A 12,317-nucleotide genomic window follows, 5' to 3' on the forward strand; every position below is an offset into this window, starting at 1 on the left:
ATTTTGACGGGGACCCCACTTCTTGGTAGAGTAGCCACAGTCCCAAAGTGTCTCCATTTGTAGATTGTTTGCCTGAACTGTAGACTGGTGAATTTTGAGTCTTTGAAATCACTTTATAACCCCTTCCAGCTTTATGTAAATCAACAATTCTTGATTGTATATCTTCTGAAAGCTCTTTTTGGCAAGGCATGGCTCACATAAGCATATTCTTCTTGTGTGGAGCAAACTCAAAAGGTTTGAGTGGTTTGTATCAGTCAAAGTAGCTCTAGTCCACACCTCCAAACCCATTTTCTTAAAAAGACTCCAGGTATGCTAACACCGGACTCCAATTAGCTTTTTTGAGGTCATTAACTCAAGGGTTCACATACTTTTTCCGCTAGTACTATGAGGTTTTTATGGTTGTTCTCAATAAAGGCATGAAAGATCAGAATTTTTTGTATTGTTATATTAGGCACATTATATCCATCAGTATTCTTGACTTAGATGAAGATCAGATCACATTTTATGACAAATTAATGCAGAAAACCATGAAATTCCAAAAGGTTCACATACTCTTTCTTGCCATTGTATGTGATAGTCACCCGCTGTTATATAAGCAACTAAAAAATAAAGAGTGCTGTTCTTCAGACTAAAGCAATGCCAGAGCGGCATACTGCTGAAAACCTGCTGAATGTGCTTTCCACCGCTGCAGAACACCAGGGACTTGCAGGTAAAGTCACATCATGCCACATACATGACAACATTAGCAATACGGTGCTAGCCAACATGGAGCAGCTGGACTGGGACTCTCAACATTTTGGGGAGGGGGAATTTTTGAATAATTGTCAAGTAGCTCCCAGCGAATACCTAATAGCATTTTAGCTTGAAATGCCCATCCCTAATTCATGCATGTAACAAAAAAAAAATTGTTCAAATTCAAAATTCAGTGTATAGGCACAGCAGGCCAGATTTTGTACTCGAGCAAGTGGACATTGTAAAATGCCCTTTTATAGTAAACAAGACTGTTGTTGTTAACTCAGGTAATGCAAAACATGGGAAACATAACAAGCCCTCTTGTACACCATAAATGGCAAAATTGTAAATAGATGTAAGGCTGTTAGGTGACTTTGTAAAATGCAGCTGTATTACCATACCAATCCCACAACAAGTTAGGAGTCACCTCCAAGCGTGTCATCTAAGATTTATTTTGGTGATATTTCTGAATCAACTGTGCCCTTTTGGTTTCAGATTTCAGTAACAAAAAATGAACCAAGGTTTGGGATTCTAAGAAAAGCACAGACACTAGAAAGAAAGTCACTTTTGGCTTTTCCCGTTTAGGGGTCGCCACACTGACGACTCGCATGTTGACATTTGGCATGTGTTTTACGCTGGATGCCCTTCCTGACGCAACCCTGATTCGAACCCGGGCCGCAGCGTTGAGAGCGCTGCGCCTTAACCACTAGCCTACCAGGGACGGCTAAAAGCACAGACACTAATACCCTGCATTTTTAATATTTATCTCTTCTAAGTTTCTTCTAAGCCTAAGTTTGAGGCTACAGCTATTGACATCTTGGTTGTCTACACATATCTTGGTTTCATATGTGGTAAGGTTAGTAGAAAAGATTGTTTATTTGTTCAGAGACAGGCACTACCATCGATATGCTGCTAACATGTCTAAAGCAAATTATACTTGATGTTTATCCTAAGGAACAACTGGGGGCTCACTCCTGACTTAGGAAATACTGACTTGGCAAAGAAGAGCCACTTATCATTTTCCAAGATGACAAGATTTTCTGTCAAAATGAACATTGGTTTGATATTGCTCTTTCTGTCAATTATATCTAGCTCCATCCAGGCAATGTCTGTGAAGATGTAGCACATTCAGACTAACACCTGGCCATATAGTTCGACAGTTCACAATTGAGCACTTCAAACTAGACTCACAAATATTCCTAGTAGTTGCTAATAAAGGGACAGCCTGTATGTAACACATACCTGTCGCTGGGACTCCGGCCCTGAAGACAGAATTCCCCTGCTGCTGCTGCTGCTGCTGCTCCCTTTGCCACAGAGGCTCTCCAACCCTTCTGGCCTGTTCAGCTTGCTGGCCTTCCCTCTATAGGAACTGGGGCTCCTCCTCTTCCTCCCCTCTGCTCCTCCCCCATAAGCCAGGGGCCCGGAGGGAGGAGCCAGGGGCTGATAGGGGGCTGAAGCCAGCTCTCTGCTGGGTGAGTAGGGTCTACTTGTGGTGCCAAAATCATTACTGGAGAGGACCAGAAGAGAAGGAAATTTGCAATTAATGATATATAGCACAGTGCATTTGAGTCTTTACTGTACAGTAGGATTTATTTAGATGAGCATAAAATTATCACAGCTGATTTTCCCTGTATATTGCTGTATATTCCCTGTGAAGCCAAACACATTAACACAGCCTATGCACTGACCTTCCTGTTTACACACTGCTGTATGCTTAATGAACCCCCCTCTAATGTGCTTCTCTACATACTGTACTGTGTCATGTGTTGAACTGCACCTGCACTGCGCTGTTTGTAACCGTGGCTACAATCAAAATTGTTCGTTAGACCAAAAAAGATAATACATATTTTGAAAGCCTTTTATTTGAGTGCATTGTATTATAAATTAAGCAAATTCTATTAGCGACTTATGAGAGAATAGAGCATCTTCAGTATCTTCTCAAGAATATAAGCTTGAAAGAAAACTGTCACCTTCTGGAAAACAGCACATTTTTAACAGTGACTGTATCCTGCACAAGTTGGTATTACCAAAACTTTTAAAGAAATCTTGTCATTCAATCCTGCATAGAAAGGCCAAAATAACAGCTTTAACATGTCATCAAGAAGCAATTTTATTTCTACTAATGTTAACATTTCAAATAAACTGCACTGCACCTTTTCTGTGAGTTGTGGCTTTGAGATCCATCAGATCTAGATAGCCAGTCATCTCTGCTGTGCCAAAGCCCGCTTCCCCCGCACCCAAGTCCCCTCTTCCTGGCTGGGGGGGCAGCGGTCCCACCTGAATCTTGTAATGCTGGATGGTAGCTGCTGCCGTTCCTCTTGTGATTATCCACAATCGGAAACAAGGAAGAAGACAAAGAAGAAGAGGAAAGAGACGAGGAAGAGTAGGAAGAGTTTTTTCTCTTTTTTGATCCCACTACAGAGTCCTGAATGTCTTTGGATGGGCAGCTGGCTTTATGCGTGCCATTACGGGCTTTACCCGGTGTGGAAACAGGGATGAGAGGCTGCGGGGGATCTCTGATGCTGAACACCCCAGCTGTGGATGCAGATTGAGGGAACGTGGCACTGTAGGAAAGCAAGTTGGAGGGGGAGGAAAGGAGAGGAGAGGTTGACAAGGTGGGAGAGGGAGTCTCTTGTGAGGTGATAGGGGAGGTACCAGAGGAGGAGAGGGAGAGGATGCTCTCAGCAGCCAGAGGCACCTTCCTGGAACACAGACAACATTTTCAAAACAATGCAGTTTCACTGCCAACATAGACTCAGACTATTAAAATTTACAGTATCTACCAATCAATAAAATGTATTTCACTGAACAATGTTTTCCTTTAATTCAGCATCTTTAACCTGTTATCTACTAATGCCCCTCCCATGCTTTTTTATTGAATCTCATTTTTCTCACACAAAAAGGTTCCATGACAATTTGATTTGTACATGCTTTCACACAGTTAGTCATGTGCTTATAGATTAGAGCTAAATTTTGTGGGTTGTGTACATTTGCACTTTGATTTGTAGGTGAAAATGCTCTATCCCATCAAAGAAAATCTAATCTCTGGGAGTATATGCATACTCACCTCCACATCTGTGCATTAAGATGTTTCTCCACCATACTCTGAAGCGCCAGCCTCATCCTGTCCCATCGTCTGTCAAATACATAGTGGCCCCGTCCCATAAGCCTGCTGTTAAATATGCAAAACTGGAGAGAGGAAGAGTGGTAGGGAGTGGAAGAAAGATGGACAGAGAAGGGAAGTGCAATGAGCCATGGGGAGAGATGGGATGTGAAGGGTAAAAAAAAAAAAAAAAATGTGTTGAATGAAGAGGTGACAGAGTGAGCGAGTGAGAGTAAGTAAAAGTAGAGCAGAAACAAAGCAGGATGTATAGTGAAAGTGACAACAAATGACAAACAGAGATGAAAAAGAGACAACAAAAAGAGAAATCAACACATATGAAAGATGGTCTACCACAAGCAATGCTAAAATCTCCTAGAACTTTAGAAATCTCAAAAAACAAAGAAACTGGAAATTAGTCTATTCTCTAAACTGATATGATAATATCCAACCAAGAACTCTTTTTAGTTTTAAATGAAGCCATGACTATCCACTCTTGGTACAGTGGGTAGGTAAAACTCGGGATTTTATTGGTTTATTGACAGTCTAAAAATGCACAATTAAAGTAGATAGGAAATTGAGTCATGTAGCCTTCCAGAGATCACCTTTTGGGTCTCAAAAACAGCTTCTTACCAGAGGTGGTCAATTTTGGCCTGAAGAAATCTGTTTGACAAATATTTCCTACTGATTTATTTAAACTACACAAAACACATCAATGGAAATGTAAACATGGTTGAATCAATTGTTTATATACAAAACAACTGTCTATATGTTTTAATTATATCATGGGCACTGCCTTGTTGTTCTTAAAAAATTTGTTTGACATTTTTGGAAAACAGTCTGTATTCTTCACCAGTTGCCTTGCAACCTATCTGCAACGCTGAAACTTCATGAAGCCACTACTCCAAGAAGGATTACAGCACATAACCCCACCATAAAACCAAAACCTATTTTTATATTTTGTATGCATTAAACAAAAAAAAGATATTAAGTGTTGATTAGGGAGTTGTAGAGTTGCTGGGAATCAAAATTTGGATGGAGCCAGACTAGCCATTTTCCTTCTCAACTGCACTGATTCTGATATCAAACTAACACACAGTCCTTACCCTTCTTTTTTTAATGAAAGCTATGGGCAAAGATGAACACCAACAAAAACCACTCCTCTTAATAGCATATAAAAGCAGACCCTGTAGGGTAAAGGTGTAAAATACTTTAAAGTTGCGTGAATGAGTTTTTAAAGCTCTGAGGTTATGGGCTATAAAAATATCTATTTGTGCAGTTTTTCTAGACATAGCACTTACCCCTAAAGGCTGTGGGTGGTGACTGGAGTAGTGTATGGCAGGTCTGTCAGTGTCCTCTGGAGTCTCTGCGTCTCCCTCGTCACTGGAAAGCTGGCCACTGTCTCCCACTGCCATCACCCAACTGTGAGGGGATGACTCTGGGTTAGGGGGTGTGGCAGGGACAGGTGCTGGAGGCAAAGGACTTGAGGTGGAGGTGGTAGAACTGCCAGGGACCCTGGAGTGGAATATTTGAAAGACAGAGGGGTGAATAAAATGAGGAGACACACTGGGAAAGAGGTAAATAAGTGAAATCACAGACAATAAAACGAAGCAGAAAAATAAAAGCAAGATAGAGACGGAAGTGGAGGTTCAGACAAAGGAATAGAAATGGGAAGATGAAGAGGGGAGAGGAAATGAGGAAACATTAATAACAGAATATGGAGAGACACAGCAAGGGAGGAGAGACTTGAAAAAAAGAAGGGACCAAATGGGAGCAGATAGAGTGGGTCGTCCCTTAACCATAGGGTTGGCAGTTTGCTGTCCGCCTTCTCCAGTCCACATGTCAAAATAGACCCCTAGCTGTTCCCGGTGATGTCACAGGTGTGTGAATGCGTGAGTGTGTGTGCAAATGGGTGTATGGGAAATCGTGTAGAGCGCTTTGAGTACACATCAGCGTGTAGAAAAATACTATATAACACCATGACCATTTACCAAAAAGAGGAGAAGTGAAAGAGGGGTAAGCATAGAAGAAGACTGGTGGGAAGAAGAGTGAGAAAGGCAGAAGACTGGGACAGGAAAAATAATTTTAAAAAGTGAGAGATTAAGAAGATCCAAGGAAAAGAAAGAGGAAGAAAGAAAAACAAGAGACAGAATGACAGTACACAATGAAGCACATTATATCTACCAATACACTGCAATCATTGTCATTTTAAATGTTTCATGCAGTGACAAAACCCCAAATTTTTTTCTTTTTTCAGACAGATGATCATCTTCAAAATAGAAAGAGGAAATGAGTTTTTCTGAACAGCAGACACTATTTTACTACTATCTCTTCTTTCTGGCAGTCTTGCTTACAGCATCCCCTGGTGGGAAATACAGGAATGGACAAGGATTCCTATATGTATCTGCCTCAGTCCAGTACAGTTGATGTGGAAAAAAACTTCAAGTCATAATTAAGTAAATGTAAAAAGAAACTGCTGAAAAATACCAATACCAACCTATCAAAGTAAAAGTCTTAAATAACTGGGTATAAATATGCAAATAACACCTATTTAAATAACTTCCATAAAAAATAAAGAAAGAAAGTCACTTTCAGCTTTTCCCATTTAGGGGTCGCCACAGCGAACTGTCACACTGACGACTCACATGCTGACATATGGCACGTGTTTTACGTCGGATGTCCTTCCTGAGGCAACCCTGATTCAAACCCGGGGTACAGTGGCGAGAGTGCTGCGCCTTAACCACTAGCCTACCAGGGACACTTCCATAAAAAATATAGAATGTAAAAAATACTAAATGTGTTCCAAAGCTATAGCTTTTAATCGATTTATGTGGTCTGAAATTTCCCTATTTGTAAATAATTTGAAAAATATGGGCACCAAGGACACTACTTCCTCTTGTAGTTTAGGAAGTTTAGACTCATCTGACTGATAGAATATATCTCAACTGAACTGATGACTGATTAATCCTTGGTAGCACAAAAGGTCAGGGTTGAATTTTCTTATCTTGTATTTTGGCATCTTATTTTCACCAACCAAATTTAACCATGTTTTTCACAAGGTGACCTTTAGTTTTTTGCATATTGGACACCTTAATTTTGAAGACAAAAATCAGAGGGGGGAAAAATAACAAGGACCTTGAAACTGCAACACTGAAACTTTTAAAAATGGGAATTTATACCACATGAATTCAGACAGATGGTTTTCAAAGTAAAAAGTATAACAGTAATATAAATGTAATGTTACTTAAATGCCACCAGTCTTCTGCTTTCGGCTGTTCCCATTAGGGGTCGCCACAGAGAATCATCTGTTTCCACATAACTCTATCCTCGGCATCCTCTACTTTCACACCAATTAACTTCATGTCCTCTTTTAGCACATCCATATACTGTATCTCCTTTTTGGCCTTCCTCTCTGCCAATCTGGCCTCTCTGACCTTGTCCCCAAAACAGCCAACCTGAGCTGTCCCTCTGATGTGCTCATTCCTAATCCTGTCCATCCTGGTCACTCCTAAAGAGAACCTCAACATCCTCATCTCTGCTACCTCCATCTCTGCCTCTTGTCTTTTCCTCACTGCTACAGTCTCTAACCCATACAGCATAGCTGGTCTCACTACTGTCTTGTACACCTTTCCTTGGATTCTTGCTGACACTCTTCTGTCACACAACACTCCTGACACCTTTCTCCACCCACTCCAACCCGCCTGCACTCGCCTCTTCCCCTCTTTCCTACACTCCCCATCACACTGGACTGTTGACCCCAAATACTTAAACTCCTGCACCTTCTTGACCTCAGCCCCCTGTAACCTCACTGTTCCACTTCCCTCCCTCTCGTTCATACACATTTATTCTGTCTTACCACGACTGACTTTAATTCCTCTTCTTTCCAGAGCAGACCTCCACCATTCCAGGTGTTCCTCCACCTGCTCTCTGCTCTCACTACAGATCACAATGTCATCCGCAAACATCATTGTCCACAGAGATTCCTGTCTGACCTCATCTGTCAACCTGTCCATCACCATAGCAAACAAGAAGGGACTCAAAGCCGATCCTTGATGTAGCCCCACCTCCACCTTGAACTCCTCTGTCTGACCTACAGCACTTAAATTCCACCAGTAAGAAGCTTATAACATTGAATTTTTGATGTCCATTCTTTGCTTCCATGTACACATACATACTTAATACTGTGTGTGTGTGTACTGGCCCTGTCCTACCTGGGTATGTGCGCATTTGCCAGCCTTAGCTTCAGCATGGACAGGGGTCGTCCATTAGGGCAATGAGACTTGCTGGGACTCTTGTGCATTGTGATGCTCTGGCTGCAGCCTTCCTTCCCTCCCTGCACTCCACCCCTGTCTCTCTCCTTCTCCTTGGCTCCTTCCTTCTCCTTTGCCTGGCCCTTGTGTTCGGCCAGGAGGATGTCAAAATGTTTCCTTCGACCAGGAACAGCTCGTCTGTGGGTTAGGGAGTGAGCCTATAACGCAAAACAGAGCAAAAGCTTAAATTCAATGTCACAATTCTCATTCTGTATGTTTTAAGAGATATGAAATTATTTCCAGTGAAAGTTTATTAATATAAGTATTGATGTATGAGGAATTCAGAGTGGAGCTCAAAAGTCCTTCACAAGGGCTGATGGGTGTGCTTACCAGGATTGAATCATGGCTTTCTAGTTTTGGGACAGTTTCCATAATCACTGCACCATGCTGCTGCCCATGTCATACCAGACTAACATGGGTAAATATTTACTTGTGCAGGGTAAGTTTGTCGACCCTTCCAAATACTTTGAAAGGTAACCAGCCATCAAACATTTGGTTTTCCAACAGTTCCTCACAAGGTGTGTGTCTATGAGGCTGCTGAATTACTGGTTAAGCAGGCAGTATGGCTTGTGGAAAGAAAATTGCGTCCTGCACTCATTCAAAGGTCACGTAGAGAGTCACATGCTTTCATGCTTCAAAACTAATTGTGATCATAAATATCCTAACTGCTGAAAAAGAATATGGCAAATCATCAATTTAAAGCTAAAGCAAAACCAAGCCTAATGTCTGTACTTTGCCTTCCTGTTCTTGAGATATCCATACTCTCAGCACTCCTAGGTGAGTGTGCCCACAGTCTCTGTTTTATGATACTCAGAGCTGCAAAGACAAATTTATGATAATGTACTGAAGTTTTTTGACAGCTGAAATTTGGAGTCTGGGTAAAAACCAAAATTTAAAAAGTAGCAAATATTTCTATATGTAGATGTGATGTGTATAGATAAATACCTTTGGTCATTAGTTATCGAGGTCATAAATACAAAGATGTGATTCCAAAGTCAGTAAAGGGCTCTTTAACTGAATAATTGTGTGGATGCTTTACAGCATCCACACTATGTTATCCTGTTCTTTATTATTATTGAGTGGATGCAAAGCAACCACACTATTGTTATCCTCTTATTTATTTTTATTATTCTATGGATGCTGATTCAGCATCCATACTATGTTTTCCAATTATTTATTTCTTTATTTATTATCATTATTATTGTATGGATGCTGATTCAACATCCAAACTATGTTTTCCAATAATTTATTTCTTTATTTATTATTATTATTATTATTATTATTATTATTATTCCGTACGTTTTTTGGTACTTAACTACTTCAGCATACTTTCAGCTAGAAAAGCCATTCAGGTATCAAAATGTTCGCCTTTTTAGGACATGCGTGGATGTATACAACTTTTTTGTAACTTTTATACTTTTTAAAATATTCAGATTTATTCTGAAAATTCTGAAAATTTTTACTTCTTCATACTTTCAGCTATTTCAGCTATTAAAATGTTCAGCTCTTCAAGGACATTCATGGTTCTCTTCAAAATCTTTCCAAACTTCATACTTTTTAAATATTTTTGATGTATTTTGAAAATCTTGCCCCATTCAAATGAATGGGAAAATTCTACTTCGGCAAACACTTCATACATTTTAAATATTCAGCTTTATTTTGAAAATCATGCCCCATTCAAATGAATGGGAAAATTCTACTTCAGCAAACCTTCAGCTATCAGAATGTTCGGCTCTTCAAGGACATTCATACTACTAATCAGATCTTTTGAAAACTTCAAACATTTTAAATATTCAGCTTTATTTTGAAAATCTTGCCCCATTCAAATGAATGGGAAAATTCTACTTCAGCAGACTTTCAGCTATTTCAGCTATCAAAATGTTCAGCTCTTCAAGGACATTCATACTACTATTCAGAATTTTTCAAAACTTCATACTTTTTAAATATTCAGCTTTATTTTGAAAATAAAGCCCAATTCAAATGAATGGGAAAATTCTACTTCAGCAAACTTTCAGCTATTTCAACTGTCAAAATGTTCAGCTCTTCCAGGGCATTCATACTACTATTCCGAAGTTTTCTAAACTTCATAAATTTTAAATATTTAGCTTTATTTTGAAAATCTTGCCCCATTCAAATGAATGTGAAACTTTTACTTCAGCATACTTACAGCTATTTCAGCTATCAAAATGTTCAGCTCGTCAAGGGCATTCATAGTAATATTCAGAACTTTTCTTAACTTCATACATTTTAAACATTTAGCTCCTTCAATTTAATATATTGACATAATATCAGTGGAATAACACAACAGGGTGCTGTATATCGATGAAAGTGACTGCAGATGTCACGTTTGCTCGTCGCCGCGTCTCTCGCTCCGTCTCTCGCTCCCTGTCTCTCCATGCAGACACTGTCAGCGGAGTGCACAGCTGATTATCATCAGCTGTATATTTAAGAGAGGCTCAGACACGCTGACATGGCCAGTTCACTCCATCCTGTTACGCAGTTTGGCTGCAGAAGAGTTTCGTTGCATTGTATATCTCTTCCCTACAACGATCGTCATTCTAACGAGCTCGCGCTTTCCAGCTAGGCTGTTTTCTATAGCACTCACGGCATCAGCAGTCATCCAGATTACTTTGCCAATGAGGCGAGGGAGGGATGTGGCCTTATCTCGTCACATTTCTTTCTCAGCGTGTGGTCACATAACTCGACCAATGATTAAACAGTTTATTCTATCAATATTTTGATATTTTTTTCTGCTTCTTGTTTTGTCAATATTCTATTTACCTTTCACCTTTTGAGCATTACTTATGAGCCCTCCACCTCTTAAGATAATTAACTTGTGTGCATAATACATGCACACATACAGTTGTACAGAACTTTCAGCTACAGAAACCATTCAAATATTGAAGGATTTGCCAGTAGAAAAGGTGTTAAATACTATTAAAAGAATTATAGCCTATGAATATTCATAAGCTACATTTTATAGTACATTTAGTGCTGTTTTATAATGCTCAAGACTTTAAAGATACATTATAATCATTCTCACTAAGAACAATTGGCATATTTCCTGAATATGTAATGTTCAAAGTGTGACCAATAACAATACAAGAAGTGACCATTCATAGTTCATGGCTTGGCCTTCAAATAGTTTAAAAAATTTACACTCATCACAGTAATGTACAGAACACCCGTATATTTCAGGTTCTATTCACAAACTGACAGCTGTCTTCATGTCATTAACACTTTAAATGAACTGTGTAGCTAACGATATGGAACCCTCAGCTTACCTTTAATTGTTTAACAGACTGTGATTGTCATCACAATAAATCAAACTTAATTTCTCAAAAGCCAAACATTATAATGTTACTGATTGATTGATTGATTTTATTCTTTCAAGCATGTAAAGACAGTTGATATGTCAACACACATAATTTCACACATATTCACAAATGCTAATCCATTATCAATTTGCTTATACCTAGTACATGCTTGAACAGAGTAGGAAGAAGTTAGACTTATCTAGTCCTACCCCATAACATCATCTTACCATCATTGGTTTGAAAGCAGTATCTCTACATAGATAATTTTGTTCTACACCATGCAAGTAATATACTAAAAAATTATTACAGATTGTTAACATTCTTACATAATTACATTCTTAGATAATTATCTTCTACACCACACAAGTAATATACTAAAGAATTATTACATAGTGTTAACATTCTTACACCACAACCACAATATTCCACCTAATTAATCATTAAACCTGTTCTTGAATATATCTTGATTGACACATACCTTTATATTTATGTTTCAACTCATCAATTCTATTACTATTTTTTATGTCCACACAAATTATTCCATAGTTTTACCCCACTTATGGAAATACAGAATCTTTTTTTGGTTGTACGTATAGCATGAATTTTAAAATTTAACTGACCCCTTAAATTATATCCCCCTTCTCTTTCATTAAATAGTTTTTGAATTCCACCAGTTAATAAATTGTTCCTGGCTTTATACATAAACACAGCAGTCTTGTATCACACTAAATCAAAAATTTTTAACAATTTAGACAGTATGAAAGCTACATTGGTGTGATCCCTATAACCCATCTTATGCACAATTCTTATCGCTCTTTTTTGTAATATATACAATGGTTGAAGTGAGCTTTTGTATGT

At 38.9% G+C, this 12,317-nt stretch overlaps 1 protein-coding gene across 2 annotated transcripts in view; it reads right to left on the reverse strand.

Moving 5' to 3' along the window:
* LOC109959865 (uncharacterized) overlaps positions 1 to 12,317 on the reverse strand; it is a 102,600-nt gene that overhangs the window by 63,609 nt on the left and 26,674 nt on the right. For both annotated transcript variants that reach the window (XM_020599577.1, XM_020599578.1), the window contains exons 8-12: positions 8,044 to 8,300; positions 5,134 to 5,347; positions 3,800 to 3,921; positions 2,886 to 3,434; positions 1,975 to 2,239 (exon numbers count right to left, since the gene is read on the reverse strand). In XM_020599577.1, coding sequence (XP_020455233.1) covers positions 1,975 to 2,239; positions 2,886 to 3,434; positions 3,800 to 3,921; positions 5,134 to 5,347; positions 8,044 to 8,300 — 1,407 coding nt within the window. The remainder of the gene's footprint in view (positions 1 to 1,974; positions 2,240 to 2,885; positions 3,435 to 3,799; positions 3,922 to 5,133; positions 5,348 to 8,043; positions 8,301 to 12,317) is intronic.

Source organism: Monopterus albus, unplaced genomic scaffold (assembly GCF_001952655.1).
Source record: "Monopterus albus unplaced genomic scaffold, M_albus_1.0 scaffold41.1, whole genome shotgun sequence".
Taxonomy (NCBI): domain Eukaryota; kingdom Metazoa; phylum Chordata; class Actinopteri; order Synbranchiformes; family Synbranchidae; genus Monopterus; species Monopterus albus.